The sequence below is a fragment of the Opisthorchis viverrini genome (assembly GCF_000715545.1).
Source record: "Opisthorchis viverrini unplaced genomic scaffold opera_v5_131, whole genome shotgun sequence".
In the NCBI taxonomy this organism is placed as follows: domain Eukaryota; kingdom Metazoa; phylum Platyhelminthes; class Trematoda; order Opisthorchiida; family Opisthorchiidae; genus Opisthorchis; species Opisthorchis viverrini.
In genome coordinates this window covers 839771-861777 of record NW_008751784.1, presented here as the reverse complement: position 1 = coordinate 861777, position 22007 = coordinate 839771, and the positions used below count along the sequence as shown (strand labels likewise).

At 45.3% G+C, this 22007-nt stretch overlaps 1 protein-coding gene across 1 annotated transcript in view; it reads left to right on the top strand.

Moving 5' to 3' along the window:
- Nucleotides 1-6292: 6292 nt before the first annotated feature.
- The window catches only part of T265_13988 (hypothetical protein), a gene marked incomplete at both ends in the record, with an annotated part of 32107 nt that continues 16392 nt past the window's right edge, over nt 6293-22007 (top strand). Inside the window, 2 exons of the mRNA XM_009171517.1 lie at nt 6293-7257; nt 8753-8977. Coding sequence (XP_009169781.1) covers nt 6295-7257; nt 8753-8977 — 1188 coding nt within the window. The remainder of the gene's footprint in view (nt 7258-8752; nt 8978-22007) is intronic.

Sequence of the window (22007 nt, the reverse complement as noted above, 5' to 3'; positions counted from 1 at the left end):
ATTGAGTTGGAGCGCTTTGAGATCTTCGTTCTAAAGAAAATTTTCATCGTTTTCAAACAACCCAGTTGAATCTATATCCCGAAGGGACGCTTTCCGCTACTCATTTGCACCTCACATATGGCAAGTCCGGTATTCAGTGTACTACATCCCTTCATTCGCGCCCATTTCCATGTCGGTCAAGCATCAAAACACCGCATTTACAGCACCTGTTATGGTTGTTGTTGTTGTTGTCCGCACGTTCTGTTGTCGATTTGTACAAGATCCTACTGCCCCTTGTGCGTATGTGCACCTGCAGGTATTCACGCGTCTGGGTGCTTCCGTTTACCGCCCAGTTTTTTTGCACATCCCTAAGTCGTAGTTCACATCATCGCGCACAGGATCTGATTAAGCTGGCGCGATCATTCGGCTAGTTTTCTCTCGCTTACTTTGTAGCTATTCATCCATTCGATACCAACACCCTCCTCCACTGTGTTTTGGTTGGGCACTCCCGGCACCGCCAACTAGGATGACGTAACATACGAGAACAGGTGCAGGTATTAATTCGTGTTTATGCTTTAAGCCGCAGGCGACTCTGCACGATAACAGCCAATCGATCGGGAAAATCCGATTTTTTCTCCGTAATTTTGTCTGGATTCGTCACACGTTGCAGCTGAAACGACAAATCGAGATATGAAGTGTCGCTCGAAAGGCGGTTGTTATTATGAATTTAAAAATACGGAGATCGGCACCAGCACTTTACGAGCTGCGGGTATAGATTCCCATCACGAGGTGTCCTTGATAGCCAGTTAAAACGATTCCCCTTTGGAGAATAATGATAACACGAGAGAACGATTTTTCCCGTGTCCCCCTCCTTTCATGCAATTTAAGCCTGTTGAAGATTATCTTTCTGATGCAAACAACGCATACTGGGCAGTGCTTCCTTCGCCCAAATTGTACCGGTTTGTCTTTTCCGTCACATTCACTGGAAAGAATGGTGCCCCTGTCTACCAAGTTGTGTCAATGCGGTACCGGAGGCCAATGTGTTGTAGTCAAACTGACTACTTGTTCGCCGCTATCACATGATCATAAGCCAATTATTTATCGACTGACTAATTCGTCGTGGAACACCTCAACACGCAACCATCTTATGACTAGGAAAGTTGTCACTCGATCGACAAAGTATGCTTGAACCTACAAACATATCAAAATAAGTTGCTAATTTCAAGTGGAATTTCATCCTCCAAATGAAGTCAAGCTGGGTTGAGAAGTCCAGGAGAAGTGAACGCCTGTTTCACTCCTGTTGGATTCATCAGTACTGAACGTCTTACGAATCTCTAGGATCATTCGAATGCACAACCTTCCGGTTAGTGGGCGAGCGCTATACAGTTCGATCATCAGCAGCTGTTCAGTAATGTGGATTCACTCCCGCCACCATCCTCTAATTGCACAGCTCATTTCACGTGATCCAGCCTTGACTAGTTTCTCCAGTGATAACTTCCCACGTGACTTTTTTTTCTAGCAGTGCAAGCCCGCTTTACAACCAAAGTAGACGCAAAACTCCTAAAGCATCACCGAAACTTGTGGTTTGGGGAAAAAAGTGGGTACTTTGAGATTAGACTATTTCATTCTTGCTCTCCACAGATGAATCAGCTGAACACCTGATAAGCGGCGCTCGGTTTCGAAAACGATTCAATTGTCCAAGTTCCCAGGCGTTTGCAGAGGAACGCTTAATACATATTCTAATCCAGACCATCCCTACGGTCATTCGACCTAGGGTTATGTGAGTTATGTACACTACATACAGGCCGTCGCTACAAGGAAACCAAAACTTCAAGCCGAATGCTTTTCTTCTAGCGTTTCACAGGTAGATGGCCCAAAGAGTTAAGTTTGTTCTTCGAAGTTATATAATCTTCGGCAGTGCCAGATGAACTATAACTTTACATGCAAGCTTGTGTTTCGTCAAGTCATTGTTGTCAGCCTACAGCACAGCTGAGTTCACCTACATGCTGTCATTCCTGCTGACTGAGCTATCTGCTACGCAACCAAGACCTTTTCTAGTATCTCGTTACGAAGCCGCTGATACCATCCGACACAGACAAAGGTTCTGAGATACTGATGATCAAAGACCTGAAGACGTCTTGGACAGTCGGTGCTATTCTGCGCAACTATGTAGTAGAGCAGCCAGCACCGTGTTTTCGTACTCGGAACCCATGGGACTCAATGGTACGCCCTTTTGAACCAACAGGTAATGCCAACTGGGGAACGCGTGATTTTCATCCTTGTGATTCACGCATTGACCTCATCAGGCACTTTTCTGTCATAGTTAATCTACCTACCAAGATATTCAGTACTTTTTGAATTCCAACAAACATTCTCGGAAGCTGTAGATTCTAAAAGATGAATCTACACTCGGTAGATCTACTATTGTGTTGAAGAAAGCTATGCTAGCAGTTGCACCTTCCCATGTACTTTACAGACGAGAGCAGTGTCGTCTGCACACTGCAGATCTGCAGGTTAATCATAGGAAATTCTATCAACCTAGGCTTAGAAGACTTTAGTTTTCGCCCCCATTATCTCAACATGAATGAAGATTAGGCCTCTCCGTCGGACACCACTCTTTTCAGAAAAAAAACTTTTTAAATGCTCCTTCTACAGTACTGTAAGCCCAAAACTAGTTGACTGTATAAAATGGTTTACGTTAACGGGTTTATGATATTGATCGAAAGAGGAGCTGGTGATATACAGCCTTAGACCAGTCTTTAAAGCTAGGAAACACCAGTAATGTGGACCGGCATCACTTCAATCCCTGACAGACAAATGCTCAATGCAGCAACAAACACTTCGAAATCTCGCTTGTTGCCGACTTGTCAGAATGTTATGTGGTGCCGAAAGACGATACGGGGTCATTGATACTAGAATTCCCCTTACAACGGGAGTCAGACTAAGAACATCTTGGTTACCAAATTCGCTGTGTGTACCCTTGCCGAAGGCGAGCATCGCAATGGACCCACGTGAGTTACCTCGGGTGGTCCATTTTTTTAGATAGATACGAATAGCTTGGACAAGCACGGACTTAGGACTTCATGCTCAGATAGAAGGCCGTTAATACCACAAAGGAGATTTTGCTCCATAGTTCACATTTTTGCTGCAGACCGGCAGTCCAAACAGAATGTAGCAAGTGCCCAATTTAAGTGTTGTTCCAATTACTCAGCCCAATAATCCGAAGATTCTCTACTAAAGACCAACACCCACTTTTACCCACGACGATTTCACTCAAGACATGTTTATCGGCATATTCGTTCACTAGCGGCCAAAATAACGTCCGAAAATGTAGGTACGATATGTAGACGACACATTTGCTTTTGTAAAGAAAGATGAACGAATGAACTGCTGCGAATGAACTGCTGAACAACGTGTTCTCCGACATCCACTTCACAATGGGAAAGGAAGAAAACAACAAGTTGGCGTTCCTAGATATGCTTGTCACATGAAAGACAAACGACCGGCTAAAATCTGAAGTATACATGAAAGAAGCACATACAGATCAGATTCTGAACTTCTACAGCAACCAGATGAATTGCCACAAACGGAGCTGTGTTCGAACCCTATTCAAGCGGATTGAGACGCATCGCAACACCACAAAGGCGAAGGAAAGATTAACAAAGAGACATTCCAAAATTACAGCTACCAGAGGAATTCTATACGGAGGTGCTTCCAAAACCACCACCAAGCTGATTTGTCAACACAACCAGAACAGAGGAATGTTACGCTGCCATACATCAGAAACGTCGCGGAGATGACTGTACGACATTTACGGCATCATGAAATTACAGTCGCCTTCAAGCCTGCAGACACGTTGAGAAAAAAACTCTCGAAACCAAAAAGGTAGGTGAGATACAGTGAAGAAAACGAACGTGGTCTGCAGACCTAATTGTACGACTGCGACAAACACTATGTTGGCCAAACTGGAAGAAACTTGCTACCAGAATACACGAGCACAGACTTGCCAGCAGAAGACATGACCCAATGTCACTTGTCTCAACCCACGAAGAAGGAGAAGAACAAGAAGTTCAATTGAGTTCAAATACTTGCTCACGCAAGAACAAAACGGGAGCGAGAGTTTGCCGAGGTTTGGTACTCCACACAAAAGTCGATCAATAAACACATCGACATTGACCCCCTCTATCAGCCGTTACTAGCAAAAGAACTACACAGTCACGGGACTCTAAGCCGCCGAAATCTAACGACAACCAGCGGTTTAATGACATCAGAGGAAGAAGCCCACGAGAAACAGAAGACCACTGAGTCAACTAATCAAGGAGACAAATCTAGACCTCAAAGCAACAAGAAGACAACCGAATCATAACAGAACAATCAGACACAGAACTGTCGTATTGAATACGCCCAACGAACCAACCAGACACAAGAGATTGAGACCAGATTCACAGGGGACCAATCAAACTAGGCGGAGATCGCCCTCAGAGCTACCAAATGCTGTTTAGGAGCTATATAAGCACAGGTAGAAAAGGAAGAATTCACCCACTCAACCCCACACTGACGATGTCACCTCAATTGGTGATGAAACGTTTGCAATTCAGCTGCGAAGCTCGTCGAGCAGACCAACAACCAATAAACACGAACCTCCATATCCAGCCTCTGCGTCACCACAGCTGCGCAGCCGAGCGTGGTTGGACATGGAAATGGTAGGTGTTCCAGTAACGGTGCTCATATCCTTGATTCTCTTTCTGGTATGGTAGAGGGAATCAAACCTACGATAAGGAGCAGCTTGTTTCCCCGTCCTCTTTGGGGTTTGAACATCAAAAGTGACTAAATGTACTGAGTTTGTGGGTCCGAAAAAACTATTAAGATGTGTCGGAGATCATCACTACAGATGGACATTTGGACATTGCTGCTGGTGATCGTTCAAGGATATGAGAATAGGCGTTCTTACTGGTGAAACCTATAAAGGGAGAGTGATCTGTACATCACTCTGGTGATTTAAGTGAGAAAAATTGCTTGAAAGTGGAAGAAATGTGTTCATTGAAACCCTCCTCCGAGAAAGCTTCAGGCAACCTGATGGCTGTCAATTGAGTATGTACAACAGCACAGTTGGACGCCCCAGAAGCAACGGCAATCTTTGATTAAAGGCTACTGGTGATGACTTATCTTCATATGATCCACTGGGGGGCATGTTTGGGTCCCATTCGCTGGATTTCAAAATACTCGGTTCAGTCATTCATCCTGCAAATTGTTTCTAGGTGACTCGCTTCCCATAGTCTATAAGGTGGGCGTTGACACCAAATAGACCAACCAACCATGCTTGTACAGATCTGGTTTGGCGGACACGGGTATTCATAGATTATATTGCCTGGAAATGCCGGTAGCTGCGATTGTAACGATTGTTTCCACTCAACAGACAGAACGACCGAATTCCGTTATCTTGTTTGGACAACTTTGTCCGGCTAGACAGAACATATTTTTCTGGTCTTCAGAGGTTCATTCTACGGGGGTTGCGCTGAAAACAAGTAAACATCACTTGCCATGTCTTTGGTGTTCGCTCTAGTTGGCGTAGATAACCTTACAGTGTAAAAACAACTGTATACTACCACTCAACGCCGTTAACATAATTGAGTGTAACTTCCACGCTATGTACGTAGTAAGCCATTGCACCAGGTTCGCTGGATATCCGGAAAGCGAGCTGGGTTATGATGTATGACCAAGTTTCTTTTTTTCTGCAGCCTAATTTGACATTGCGAGAACACATCTGTTTGAGACGCGCCTATCGGTCACCGTTATGATTGTCGTCGATGCCAGCACCACTGTCGAGCACCGTATGTTAGCTGACCAAGTGCACGGGATTTGAACGCCATTTTTGTGGATCAGGCTTCCATGTATTATTGATGCTTGATTTTCGTCGAGTATGAGGGACGACCAGAAATCGAATCTTAAGTTAACGCGAGAACGTCTGCCCTTATGATGGAGATTTGGGGCGGGATCGGTGACCAGTCAATGAAACTTTCAGGCTTTAGTACCGCTTTTTCCAAACCCGTGCTTTGTCGAGGCCCGATCTCTGTTTCCTGACCCTTTGGGTAACAATACTATCTCCACCCCTATGTAAGCCAGGAGATTCAAAAGTATTTGAAACGACCCATCCATTGAACTTATTTACTCACATGCCAACTCTTTATTGCTTCTCTGTACCCTCTCTCTCTCCTACTTTCCCCTAAATATGTAGCCAACACAGACGGCGAATGCAAGCCCATTGAACCCGTCGCTCATGTGCCTTGTACGATCGCGCCCGGTGCATTTCCACCAATTACTCATCCTCGGGAACGTAATGCGCTTACGGTTTGCCTTGCGAGTTTCGTCTTCCTTACCGTATCTATTTTCATCACAACACTGTTCTCCACCCTCGTTCTGCCCCTCTGTCTCCTCGCCTGTGTTATCCGTCGCCTCGGAGTTTGGACAGCTCGTTGGTTCGTGCAAGTCATCTGTTGTCAGTGCGATCGACCACAGATGAGGGTGAGCAGTCTGCATCCAATTATCGGTATAGTCTCTCGTATGAGAGCGGGTGATCTAGACGGAAATCAGGTCTGTCAGTGCCAGCGCAATGCACACTATCCTTCCCTACGCCCCCTCACTCCCGCTGAACTTCGTTGGCTTCCCTCATTAGATCTAAAAGAACCCAAAGTATCTACTGAGGCACTATCCAACAGTCCGCATCTTTACAGCCCCTCAAACGCACCGGTTATTGTGATTTGTCTACGGTTCGGCTCGCCCGGCCTACAGTTGGCCAAACTACGTGAAATCATCGCTTCCCGCTTGTTGAACCGTTCTTCGGCAGCATCCTCTCTGGCTTCTAGTCCCCGATGTTCCAACGTACAGCAGGATAAATGGACCAACTCAGAGCAACTTCGTCATCGTGCCAATTCACTGGTACCACCAGCAGATACCCTGTCACGTCTCACTCAGTGTCTCACCTGTCTTTCAACTGGCTACGCGTGGCGCGAATGTTTGGCCTTCCGAATCGAGGAACACGTGATTCGAGTTCCCTCATCTTGCCTTCCACCAAACTTTTCTAAAAGTAGGTGGGTCCCAAAATTGAACCGATCATCCTCGTCCTCGGAAGCGTTCGATCCCAGAGCCGCAGGACCTGGTTCGAGAGATCAGCAACCCTGCCCGATCAATGTCGAAGCCGTTGTGCAATCTTTGAGTCAGCTTCCGATGCTTATCAATCGACCATTGTGGCAAGCCTATCTGTTGGAGGAATTTCAAGAGGTAAGCTTTTTTACTGCTGCTGATGTCGTCATTACTTTCTTCTGGTCATTTTATTGGCATGATCCAATCACTAGATTGGACTACGCTCCTCGTCAACATGTGCCAGCTCTGACAATGACCTATCCTAAAATACTTACAGCCATAGATTAGGAACAGCGCTTCTGTCTCTAAAAATCAAACTAAACTAATTCGAGTGATTATTTTTCCCCATACTGACAGCAACATCCCGACAATTGAACGAAATAATTCTAAGTCCATCCCCTTCTACAATATTCCGGTCTTTCTTCCAATCTAATGAGCTGATCTCACAGAACGTTTAGAGAACCATATGACAATGTTGATTCAATTCAACTTTTTGTATCTTCGAATGTTACCATAAGGAGAGTGAGTAGTGATGCCAACAGGTTATCCAACTTTCTTCTATTGAAATCTCACCACATTGCACTTGAACATGCAGCATTTCATGAATAGTATTCTACTTATTGGTACTTGGTGCAGCAAGCGTGAACGCTGAGCCACGCCAAATGTGGATTTATCCCTAGCGGGCAAACGATCGAAGGTGAGACGGTGGTGCTGGAGCGTTCTGGTGGTCATTCAACTGGACGGTAAATCATAAATGACGGGAAGCAGCTATCCAAAGGATCCCATACGAAACAATGTATTTCGCCACACATCCAACTGTTAAATCCTAGCATACAACTAAGATCTCATTGACCTAGTGAAACGGTCAATGGGTCTTTGGTACCTTGCTGGGGAAAATAGTCTGAGCATCAGTTCACCTGGTCACCTGTCACTTCCCATCCGAACTGTCGGCCTGTGACAAAGACTGCAAATGTGGAACCCTTTTTGTGCTCCAAATTATCTTATTTATATCCACACTAAAGCTTCATCGCGTTTTCTCATCCGTTCTGTCTGAGGACGGTGGTAAATTGCTTAGGCATTGCTCGCCTGGCTTATTTGTGTCTATCTGGCAGAAACATCATTTTAAACAACTAGGGAGATTCGTTAATAATGCTTATCTTCACTGCTGCTCGCAGTGAATGTAGTGGGCACAGAGATATCAGTTTGACTCTCGTGGTGAAGGGGCGTCACTGGCGTCATTGATTAATCATCTCACGGCTACCCGAAAAACCTTAACCCATGAACACCAGGCAAGACCTGACCCGGGTATAGGCTCCATCTACCTATCACATTTTCACGCTCCGTCAGGTGTTAGAAGAGTGCCACATGTGTACAGCCTCACCACTATCTTGGTTTTACTCAATTGTTTTCTATTCTCCCGATCGGTCAGCACTTCTAACTACACCTGCTCAACAACGGACATCCCCTAAATTCGTGAACACCACCCACTCTTATATTTCCATGGTTTTGGGCGTGTGAGTGTGTATGAGTAAGTTTCCAGAATCTTTCATACAAAAGTGGTATCCAGCAAGGATACCCATCTACTCCATCTTTGTTTATCTTTGTCATCGATAAAATATTAGTGCGAACTCAGGAGGATCTGCAAAATCTCGGTGTTCAAATTGTTGCTGCCAACAAACTCGTCGATCTGAAATACCCAGAGGACATCGCCCAACTCATCGGAGAAGAATACTGGACACAAGCACTTCCATGCCATCTTTCGGCATTTACCTGGCACCTACAAAGCGCAGTCATGCTTCAGAATGTGCAATCTCTGAACATGTCTATTGCAATTCAAGAAGAAGCAATGAAGGTTATGGTAAATGTCACATACTTTGATGGTCGTATTATCTCTGACGGAGTCGGTGAACGAAGCTCGAACTCCCCAGTCACGTCTGTCAATTCGTGTTGTCTGCAGTATCAACAAGGCACTTTACTGAGTTTTGGAGGTCGTATGCACTAGACCACAGCAAGGGCCGTACACTATTGTATGGTTACGAGACATGGCCTCTAGGGACAGATGTTCTGAGGTGCCTGCAGGTTTCCGAACACCGATGTCACAGAATTGTTGATGGCATCGAATGGTGGCATCAACGCACTCTTAACGAGGCAATTATAAAGCAGGTGTTTGGCTGTGCCACAAGAACTTCAGTCATTTAAAACATTTAACACCAACTGCCGTGTGCTACATGTGCCGAAATGTTGTCTACCGATTCGAGTGCTGTTTTCCGGGTCTCCTTCAGAATGGCGCAAACTAAGAGGTGGATAACATATAGTTTGATAGAAAGGTGTGAAAGAGATTACGAAGAGTTTGAATGTTGTTTGTACTGTCCATCTTCCAGGATTGCGTCCGCTGTCCACCCTGTTCTGATCAGAGATATTGAAAGAAGTGGTATCTAACCGATGATGTTCATGCTTTCGTGCTATCAGTTTCCGGAGCGAGCGTTTGGAAATGTAGGCATTTCAAAATTCTAACGCCACGTCCCTTCCTCATTCAACATCCTCTATTTTTTCACTTTGACGCTTTAATTACAAGTAAATAAGCTTTGTCGTTGTACGGCAGCGAAACATGAGTGTTGACACTGATGCTGGGGTCTCCGATGCTGTTGTCATTAACATAGTGTGAAAGGCGTGCAGTGCAATAAGTTGGAGTCCCATTTCACGATAAATCTTTCCTGTTGATGAGAAATTTTGATATTCTCTGGAAGACGCAAGTTCTTTATCAGTGACTACATTTACACGAACGATTTTTTTTCAAAATGATGCAGATACACCGTCGTAGCATAACCTATTGAAAACCAACTGCTCGTCCTGAACAACATACCCGTAACACACCAGTATACCTGAACTAAACTTCCTCTGCTTCCGCTACTGAATCTCACACTTCCCAAGCCAAGGCGCAACGTGACTTGATTTTCCACCCGTCTCATTTTGTCTTGAATTCATTCTCTTTTGAATCGGAATACTTTGTTTAGCAGAACAGTGCAGCAAATTTCCAGGACCTATTGTAGCCTGAGTGGGATGATCATTGGACTGGAGTTCTCTCTATCTTGGATGATGTGCTCGCGCCAGCGTCCCTTCTTCCACAGCTCCGCCTGGAAGAACTGGCAACAGTCGCTCTTGATCAGTTCATTTGTTTAGTAGTATTCCCCATCCAGGTGATCCTATCACAATCCAGATTGTTATTTATCCCCACTTAAAAATGGACACTAGTCAGCCGGACGGAACTGACCCATTCATTCATCTGACAGTTTTTGGATATGCTGGATTGGCGAATATAGCTTATATGTCATTCGCTAGCTTTGATTGTTTTCCTTTCGGTTTAAGAAATGTCACTCATCGATTTTGGGGGTACCTTCATAACGAGTTTGGTCTTTCATTTGCCTGATTCTCAACTCGTTTCATACTACCAGGACATATTTTGCATCAAATTTTGAGTGTACTTGGAAAACTTAACATGGAACTAGTTGTTTGATTGTTTAGTAATATCTATTGCAAATTTTCTTGTTACATCTTGAAAAAGTATCCATAGTCTTCAGGGTTGTGTGGATGGATCAGACAACAGTCGGTCCAATGTATTTTCCTGCTCTTCAATTTCTTCCCGGTCAAAGAACACCAGTTTATGTTTTGAGGTTCGATGCACTCCGGTCAGGTTAGGCTGCACGATATTCATCGACCGAATTTGCGAAATCCGTCTGACTTGGCCGTTTAGTTAACAATGACCGAACCTCGACGTAGAACCCGACACTGAACCCGTAGGCATTCAGCAAATGAAATACCCAGCTACTTGGTTACGGTCACTTCTTACAATCCACTATTTTACTCTTTATGTCTCGCATCAATCAGGTTATCGTTTTTTCTGCCTGTGCAGAGCTTCCCACGTTGATTTTATCGCGATCCGCGTTCACACACATATACAGCACACAGACAGCCGGATGTGTGAACGGCTTTCGCAACCAATGTTACCAGAGTTGTAGCATTCAGGTTTAAACAGATTTTGCTGTTCTCCTGCACACATACATAAGGCCTTTTCTGTTTCCTCTTTTCCACCTTCGCGCACACAACCAACTGTGCTTACGTGGTTGTAGACACCAGGTTCACCTCGTGTACGCCAGGCCTCTACATTGCAACCTTATTCTGCGAATTCCTTTTTCTCCGATTTCCGTTTCGTCCGCTCCCATCTCACTGCTGCTTGTTGCTGTTGTGCATGCTTGGTTTTGTGTTGGTTCTTAGGCCTATGTATGTTTGTTTCTGTTTGCAACTGCGCACAACCGAGTGTGGACAGGCGAAAAAACATTGCCGATTATTACATCGTTTTCACGATCGTCTGTACACACGTAGTACTAGCTAATATCCCCTTTCAAGTCTGCCCACCACAACCAGCGGTGCCACAAAATCCTTGCTCAGGTTGAACATACTAGTTCGTTCTGGGTCGAACACGGGTTTATCAGAAGACGAGCACGATGATGCGGTGTTCGACTCCCAATCGGACTATTTTGGTGAAGGACCGAGTTGGATAGCCAACATTGGAAGCTGAACCACCCTCTAGTCCGGGGCTAGATCGAGGGAATGATGTTAAATAAGGAGGTTCAAATTCCATTAGCTATCTCATTCTTTGATTCAAGTGAGGCGTGTAAAGAACCAAGTCCACCACATTATCTTGAGTCGCACCACGGAGCATTGCTCAACTCGTTCCTTTCGATAGCGATCGCAGGAAGCGCACTTTTCTTCTCATATAGACTCGGCCTTGGAAGAGATGGGTTTAATTTTGGACAGTTAAGTCTGTTTGACTTGATTGTCTCCGTCACATACAGAAACCAGATCCAGATCACACCCGCATTTTGACCAACCGTGACAACCATGTTTGCCTTGTCGTAACTGAAGATAGTCACAAAAGGTTATTTATGACATCATTGCATGCTGAGGACAAACAACAAGCCTGTGTCGAGAACTCGGAAATTATTTACCGCCGTTTCATCTGTAGAACTTGAATGGAACACATCTGGCTTACCTGTTCCGCGTAATGCCCCTTTGACTTGAGTACTGGTGTGAAAAGAGACCTGAATGACAGTACTATTGTTGTTGTTGTTGTTTTTTAAAGACAGAACCTAGTGCTTTGGGATTTGTGACCAAACGATCACATGGTGCAGAAGTTCTTGCTTTGAATGAGCCGAAGTCACGTGAGGGAGAGGAATTTTCTCTCTTCGATCTGATGTCTAGGATTATTGAAACAAGAGTATCATTAACTTGTCAGGTTGAGTGATTGTGTCACTTGCTTTAAATTATCAGCCTACTTTTCCGTCAAACAAGATTCTTCAGAAAGTGCAGTCGTCCATAGTAAGCAGCCACCCAGGCATAATAACTCCTTGGAGGAAATCCGTTTACACACCCTTGAAATTTCTATCACATAATACCATTCAACAAGCCACTAACCCTCAGAACCTAATAAAACTATCTTCTGGGCACCATTCGCTCGTTTGGCTTGATCACACTCAACTGAAAGCAGGGCCCCCACGCCTGATCTAAAAATGCCGGAGCAACACCGAACATGAGACCATACTGAACTCACCCGCGCAGGTCGAAATTGGGTAAGAGGTCAAATCACACATCCGCCGCGGTTTTAGATCCAGTCAGCGTTGTATCGACAGCAAACTCTGTTCATCTTAACAAGCCAAAATAATCATCATCGGCACCAGCACTAAGTGAGAACACTTATGTTCCACTGCTGTATCTAAGTGTCTGTGACGGTGTCGACCGACTCAGCTGTAAATATTTCAGGTAAAGACAATTGGCACGAACGATCATTGAGAATCGGCCCACGGAAATGTCGCTAGTAACAGGTTGAAGAGGCGAGTTCAACGAGTATGTGAAAACGAAAGAAGGGAGACGTCAGAAGCAGCCTCACGTGCTTTGTTCTGTGCAGCAAATAAGGCGGTTCGACTGATCCAACCACGCGACAGCCGATGTGACATGAGAGCGTGACATGTAAGTTCGCGGTTCATGGTTTTACTTAGGTTAGGATACTGTTAGGGCGTCCACACCTAGACTGGAGGACGATTGGAGTCCTCAACCAAAGCCCGGCATCAAGGCAGCGGTGGTTGACGTCGGATCGGCAGAGAATTTTGAAATTTTAGGGAGTAACTCACTAAGTGTGTTTCAACCCCCAACTTCGAGGACCAGACCCTTATCCATTTACCACCCTTGCATGAGTGGCCATGTGGGTTTCACACATGCACTCCCCAGTATAGCTCGATGGGTTATGGAGGTGCACGATCCGTCACACCGCAATAAAGTCCAGTCTCTTCGTGATGAAGAAAAAATCATAGGAGAGGCTCGTTTTGATTTCGCTTTGGCAGTTGAACCGTCATGGTTGAACAAATGAAGCCGAGTTCATGCTTTTTGCCTTTTTTTGCGGTACGCTCTCAAGCCCAAAGCTGTCTGCCTGTGGAAGCTGAGTTGCATTTGGCAGAATGTCAGTATTTATCTATATTAGTAACGGTCGGTTGGATTTGAGGTAACTAAACCCTTCAAACATTACTTCAGGTGGTGAAAAGCACAGTCCCCATCAAAATACTGTAATCCGTCGTGGATCAGCCAAATAGTCAGTAATATTCTTCGCATGGTCCAGTTGAAACGACTTCCCTCCTCCGAAGCGAACTTCAGAGCAATTTCTTCCCGTAAGCCAGAGGTCAGACTGTAGCTCAGTTGCGTGGTGTGATCTGCTGTTGAGGAGGGTTGGACACACCTGTTAGCACTTTGTCCGGTTACGAGCTTTGAGTAGTTACTGTTCAATATTAAGGATGAAGTCCCGTTGTTGACTGATGGGGAAATTATTTTGAACAGTTAGATTGAGTGTAATTTCTCAAAGCCTGTCCCCAAGCATACATCGCCTCTTCGGAGAGAAATGAAATATGTGATTTTGTGGAGAATTCCTTCTTGAAGGACTACCAGATTCTGAGTCCCCTAGTTCTTACCTTCATGTGCAACAGATCGCGCCCGAAAGAGGCTTCAAATATCCACCGATGGATACATTGGAAAGTTGCTGTATCTACTAACTGCTGTCCCAACTCCGGTGCCTTAGTGTCAGAAAATTACTCGTCAACAAGGAACACAACAACTATTGCAAACAGTTGAATGCAACAGTTACGAAGCAGCCTCGAAGGGCACTTTTGACATTGACCCAGGCTATCTGATCGGCGTTTGGTGAACACCCATCATCATCGATCGTGCTTCTATGAAAAGCCTGAACACTCGTTTCTCGTTGCCGAATCGATTAACTGCTTGGACGTCCAATCGAAAGTTGGCTTTTCTGGCTTAGATGTTTGACGGCTTCCTTACTGCGATTTTGGCGGGATTTGACTGTCGCAGTGGGTTTAGGGCATTCTGGGACTATTTTCAGGAATCTGATCTTCCTGACAGGAACACGTCTCGTTTTCACTCTTCTTCCTTGACCAAGCTTCATGCTGACCCGCCGTCTTCGTTCCCTTATCCGACTTTGAATATCCTTTTTCAATGGTAGGAATTACACCTAGGAATCCCCACCGTACATAGTGTCTTCGGAGATTTATGCCCTTGCTGTCAAAATAATTCCGGCTGTCCACCTAGTAGTTCTAAGCTTAACTCATTCACTCTTGCAAGCCATCGTACCAGCTGTTTACTTTCTTCCTAGTCTCGGTAGTAGTTGTACTGGTAACAATAACCCATTCGATTTGTTTTCGATCAAATTCCTCAGTTCAACTTGTCAATCAATCACAGACTCGAAACAGTGCGAGCTGTTTGGGAAATAACTTTTCCGAACCACCTACTCGCCTAAACTGCTGCGGTGGGGGAATGGAGGTTGCAGCCAAAGCATGTTACATTTACAACTTTCAGTGGGTTTAGGCATTCTGGGACCATTTTCAGGAATCTGATCTTCCTGACAGGAACACGTCTCGTTTTCACTCTTCTTCCTTGACCAAGCTTCATGCTGACCCGCCGTCTTCGTTCCCTTATCCGACTTTGAATATCCTTTTTCAATGGTAGGAATTACACCTAGGAATCCCCACCGTACATAGTGTCTTCGGAGATTTATGCCCTTGCTGTCAAAATAATTCCGGCTGTCCACCTAGTAGTTCTAAGCTTAACTCATTCACTCTTGCAAGCCATCGTACCAGCTGTTTACTTTCTTCCTAGTCTCGGTAGTAGTTGTACTGGTAACAATAACCCATTCGATTTGTTTTCGATCAAATTCCTCAGTTCAACTTGTCAATCAATCACAGACTCGAAACAGTGCGAGCTGTTTGGGAAATAACTTTTCCGAACCACCTACTCGCCTAAACTGCTGCGGTGGGGGAATGGAGGTTGCAGCCAAAGCATGTTACATTTACAACTTTCCTTCATCGTGTCCCTTTTGTATTTTTGGATGTGTTGATGTCCAGCTGGTTGATATCTGTGGGCAGGCGCGTGAGGATAACATCCATATTTTCATACCTAGAATACGTACCTAGTTTTGGCATCTGCATGTTGGCTTGGATTGCGATCTGTCACTTATAGACGCAGTTTTCGCGGACTGAGTGAGGTTCGTGCATCTCAACTAGAGCGTTGTGTGTGTGTGTCTGTGTAGAACCGTCACCGTTCTGTACCAAACTACATGCAAGGCTAATGGATTCAAGGGGGACGGGCGTGCTGGTATGTGTCGGGATGTGGCATTCCCCAGTGAGTGTGACTAGTTGAAGAATTGGCAATCTGTCTTCACTTCACTTCAGTTGAAACAGCACACAGACATCACATGTTCACCATCCCAACCACATATTGTTGAAACCACCACCAGTCTGTGGCCTACTGACATCATGCGTGCATACAAAATGTGGGGGTCAGTCTGAGGACACACACAAATGGCACACGCAGCACATGTGGCCGGGATGTCACAGTTTCACCTAACATTCCTGTGTTCATCGCGATGCTCTTGCATTTCTCATGACTCTTGATCAGCTTTACTGGTCGTAATCACATGGACGCGGGAAGCAGCCGTCAACGCGTTCATCCTACAAGATGTCTCCACAGCTTACACTCTGTTGTGAGCGACATTCGTGAGCAGCTGATATTAATGCAGGATCACTTCGAGTAAACTGCGTGTGTACTTTCACAGTGAGGCACCGTCAGTCTCGATGGTACGAAAGAAGATTCTGATTACAGAATTCCTGTCATCTGATTTAGTGCTCCCGATTTGGAACAGTATTATTCTCAGAAAATATTGTTATTGGTATACCAAACTGGGCTAACGCGGCTAAAACTCTGACACATGGGTGTACGTTATTGTCGACACTATGCGTCCAACGAATAGCTAGAAAATTCGAACTCGCAGCTTTTCGAACAAATCTGTGAACAGCATATTTGAGTCTTGGATGACAGATTACTGCTATTCCTCTATAGCACCAAAGCATAGTGCATGGGTCTCGAATGAAGACATCCCATATAACTTTCCTAAGTTTTGAGTTCCCAGTGCAGGAGCTCATCAGAATTGTGAGGAGAGTGTGACTGTTAGCTATTCCGCGTTGTTTTCCTCTGAGCTTTCCTTCTGTGGGTGAAATTTATCTACGCCGAAAAACTGAGAAACATTGTACAGCTGTTTTATCCTTGTTGGGAATCATTAGCAGTGAGCATCTCACGAAACTCAGAGGCTTTCAAACCCACGACCCTCCGGCCAGTGATTGAACCCTTAGCTGTTCGGCCACGAACGGTGGAAAGCACTCAGACAGGATGCACATCCGTGTTGACCGGAGACATCGCGCTATTTCACGTGTTATTACTAAGATCTCCCAAGGAGCTTAGCTCAGCACCAATCGTATGGCGAAAAACCAAACTGATCGTTTTTTTTTTTCAAATACACTCATCCGGTAGCAGCCTGGTTGAGGAAGCTTTCCACATCGTCCACGTGAGTTGCATCGTATCCTGACGATGGAAATTCCATTTTCAAATTCCCGCACATCGGTGAAACAAGTGTGACGCCAGGACAGCACCGTTAATAAACGGAAAACCGGTGGATTGTTCGTTCAAAGACGAAGTCTCTCAGAATGATTTTGCACTTCGCAGGTACGAATCACATAGCTCAAGATGGGGTGACTCTGATCAGGTTTATTAAGAATGCGTGCTTCCAAAACTTGGAATGGTGCCGTCTGTATCCTTGGAATCATATCTGGGTGTTTGAATCGGATCTAATGCTCGCTGCACATACAGCGGAAGGTAACTACTCCAGCTGTGTGCTGAGTATCAATTGTCTCTGGCCAGCTTTTAACATGAAAGCTCGCAACGTGTAACCTGGCAGCCACTAAGTGCAAAGCACCCGTGAACTCAGTGGGATAATAGGCTATCAGCTACCGGTGTTGAGCCGTAATTCAAGACTGCTGTTCCTTCTGGAAATTACGTCTTTATTCCGACCAGTCCATAGTGTGAGCACGTCTGACAATTCGTTTTCCTTCAATCCCTCACAATTTAACAGAAAGCATTCCACTTCATTATTTTCATGAGCTACAATAACTCAGCAGTATCAGTATTGATCTGAGCTAGCTCAACTACTCTCTGCAGTACGCTCACACTGTCCTGATAGCTGTCACATGGGTGAAGCGTGGCAAAGTATGAAAGGAGCTATGTTGACAATGTTGAGCGCTATCTGTCCAACTACTCTGATAGGCTCAAAAGACATCAACTGGAAATCGTCGAGATCGCTGGTCCCAGTTGATGCCAGGAGATCCATGCCAACAAGCAACGAGTACGATGTCGCAATCTGGCAGTAACTCAGCCCTCGTGCTTCCTTCTGGTGCCTGGCAGTTATGCGCTGAAGGATAGTGCAGCCGAATGATTATTTATTGTTATTTACTAACCCTTTTAAAACGCTATACTTGTGGACGCGTGAGCTCTCACCTGTATTCACCACATTGTGGTGTTAGGCAAGGTCGTTCTTGTTCATCCTTCCTCTCCAGCTTCGCCACTGATATGAAGTGGAAGGCTCACTTCAGGCCTTTAATGTCTGTGGGGTCGAAGTGCTCCCAGGCGCTCGTGTTCTTGTTCATCCTTCCTCTTCAGCTTCGCCACTGATATGAAGTAGAAGGCTCACTTCAGGCCTTTAATGCCTGTGGGGTCGAAGTGCTCCCAGGCGCTCGCCCAAAATACGGAGTTCGCAGACGACTTCAGCCTACTTCAGTTGATATCAACTAATCTAAGCGATCCTACCCCACGATTGGGAATGCGGTTCAGGCCATCAAAAATAGGTGTGAAATGCTGCTGCAAGACTTGGTGGGCTCGAACGCAGACTTCATGCTTGCGGATGGGCCGATCGAGAGAGTAGGCAAACCTGTTTACCGAGGCATCTGTAACAGTCCTGGTGGTTTGGTCAAATATGTGATCCCCATTTAGAATTGGAAGGCTAAGGAAGCGCTTATTAACTTCCATCATCTGCAGAACAGACGTGACATCAGCTTATCTGTCAAGGGTTAGGTTTACACAGCTGTAGTGCACCTCATATTGTTGCATGGATCGGAAACCTGGTCGCCGGGCGCTGAGGATGCTGTTTGACCATCGATGACTTCGGTGCACTGCTCGGGTTTGCCAGAAAATTGCATCAGTACTGCTGAGCCATGTCGAACGGTTCTCATGAGAAATGATCCTCCACAATCGATGAACTGGTTACATCCCACAGACTGCTTTAGCTTCTCCACATGCTCCGAATCCCAGTCAACCGAATTCATCTTGGAACCCTTCTGGCACAAACCCGTGGAGGGTGAAGAGCCAGATACGATCGAGAAATAACTTCCAGAAAAGGGTTAAAGCCACTACCAGCAAAATCAGCTGCCTTGGTCATTGCCGTCTACCTGGATCGGGACCCTGAGATGGGACACATCAGTGTTTAGAGACACTGTCAGACATTCCTCACTCGCATACTCAATCACACGCATGCATTCAAGTTGCCGCCATCACTGCACAGCTTCTCCTCTCGATCTCCCCAGTTCAAAGTACGCTGTCACTTCTGAATTAGGGCATCAATTATATAAACTACCACCTGCAATGCGTAGCTGTCTACTCTATCTCCGCAGACCGTCAGCGAATGAAACTGTCGGCTATAATCCCTGTACAGTACACACACGATTTCTAATTTAAAAGAAAGAGGGGAAGGGCTCTGCTTTTACTTCTGCGAGCTCTTCAACAGCCAAAGGAGGTGTGCGCAGTTGGCGTGCCCCAGAAAACTGTAAATTAAAGTAGCAATGAGTTAGAATGTGGTCATTGTCCACATGAGTATTCCAGAGCAAGCGTCAGTCAGCAACTGTTCCGTACCACCATCAGTTAATTGACGGCATGGTTCATACGTGCCCTAGATCGATTCCTACGTAAAGGTGTCTGGAGACGAGCCATGCGGAATAACTGAACATGATGTCGACTGGATGAATGTACGCAGAGCAGGCTACAGACCACAAAAATTGGTCAAAATATGGGTCAGTCAGAATCAATATTTTTAACGCAGCGCCCCTTGTTCCATCACGAGGGTTCTAGGATGACCTTGTGGATAATTCTGTGATTTCTCACTGAAGACATCTGCAGCTTTTCTCTTCCTAAGTCTTGATTGAAAAATGTCTTAAGCTACCGTGCTTTTTGATGTGCCACAGTGAGCGGAAGACAAGCTATGGGACAACCTAAGAATTGCGAAACCGCAAACAACAGGCAGCACATGGCTAGATGATCTCGGCTATTTCGGGTGAAACAGTTAACGCGTAATTGAAACAGGCTTTTACCGTTTTTCGAGCCTCGAAATTCAACTCTAAAAATGCAACCCGGTTTGAACTACGCAGTCCATCTACTTCAGTGCCGTAGCAATTAAACTGCACCAAGGTTCCGTAGTCTCAAGCGGGAGGGCACTGATGGGCCACCAGTCGTAAGTTCGTCTCTCATTCTCACTCCCTGTAAAAAATATGTCACGGAAAAGCAGATCCAGCAGAAGAGTTGGAGGGGCCTGATATCCAGATTACGGGCATTAAGGACGATTGGATAAACTGTGATTCGGGGTGTGAACTTAGGTTCCAAAGTCGATTTTGTGTGCCATAAGGTCGGTAAACGTTGAATTAACGGCGATGTAAGGCGAATCGAGCTGTCATTTCTTATGTAGTCGTCTACAAACAGATCAATATTTATGAGATGGGCTAGGAGAGAATGAAAAATGTGAAAATCCAAGAAGTAAAACGTTGTTTAACCTTCCTACGGTTAGTAAGATGACCCGGTTGATGGCACCTTGCAACGCCCAGTGTGCCATGAGGTTATCTGTGGTTGTGGAGTTGGTGATTGTTGGTGGTAGGAGCGCCTAAAACTTTGGCTCAAATATCCGACTACAAAGCAGCGATGATCATAGTTCGCCTCTTGAGGACCAAGTCATCGCACATATCCCAATTTCAATAAGGAAGATTTTTAGACCATGTTGTTCAGACCTATCTATTGCTCAACCTGATGAGTAACCACGATTATCACACGGGCTTCCCAGATATTATAGCCCAGTGGATGAGGTGAGTACAAACCGTCACACCACAGTGAGGTCCATTGTGGCGGTACAAAGCGGAATGCTACCACAGGGTTTGAAATCCCAGTCCATCTGGTCAAACGGCCAATCGCTACATCAGCCTAATCATCTCCGTTCCCAACGCCTGCACCAGGTCGTTACGTGTTGACCTTCAGTCAAGACGATTAGGTTTTCGAAGCGTCTGGCAGGTTCAACATCTAGAAGAAGACTTGAAAGAGAACGTGTTCATTCGTCCTAACAAGCCTTATTTAGACCGGCTGATGTCCGTCTCAAATAACTGTGGCTTCAACTCCCTAGCCACTGAGAATGCTTGTATTAACCATGCGATAACAGTCTCTTGCACCCTCGTCAATTCGAAAAATGAGTCGGATAAGGACCGGCTTTTCAAGGCCTGAGACGACTTAAATGTTTGATAACTGTTGATTTGTTTAGAATCGACTTTTTAACCTGAACTTCCTGAGCTGATATCTCCTGAGTGATGCCTTAATCCACTCCCTCCCCCCTCATCGGTTTTCTGCTGGCTTGTTCTCACAATATTTAGAAAGGTCATCCTTGTTTTTTGCATGCAGCTGGATTGCAGACGAGGTGACACCGTCAGTCAACTCTCACAGACCATGTCACCTCGATTGGTGATCGACCGCTTGCAAGTCAACTACCAAGCTCTGCGAACAGAGCTATAGTTGCACTTGTCTCACCCGGCCGGTATATAAGCACAGCTAACTTCATGTATTTTATTCGCTGCCCATTTCTCTGTGTTTTCGAAGGATGATCAAAACTCTGCAGCTAGAGTCTAATGCAGATTATCTGACAGTCTACATTAGTTGGTCAGTAGTGCATTAAGGTTGTGTATCGAGTTCTGCACGGTAGTTGACATAAATGTTCACACCAGATCGTTTTTATCAATGTTACTGAAACCCATTATGTGCTACTGACTTCAAAAACAAGTTCTATGATCATTTAAATTAACACGACGCCATGTGCATTTCGTGCAGTTAACTTTACACTCACGGTTTAGAGTATCTCCAAGATAAGTATATCCAGAGCGACTGAACATAAGTTCCGGCTCGACCTGTGCTTGTTCGGCCGATGATGTCTCAAAACGTTCCGTGTCAAATCTGTTGTCAATTTACTACTTAAAATTGTACAACCCAAAACCGTGCTCCGGGTCCACGGATAGATGTTGCTTTTTGTGTATTTGGCTCACCGCTCCACAAAAACACCCGTCACAGAGTTCACATGTTTGTCAAATCAGTGAGAAATCTTAGTGCATCGCTGCAAAGCATAAAATGCACTCTCGTCAGAAGCAACCTAC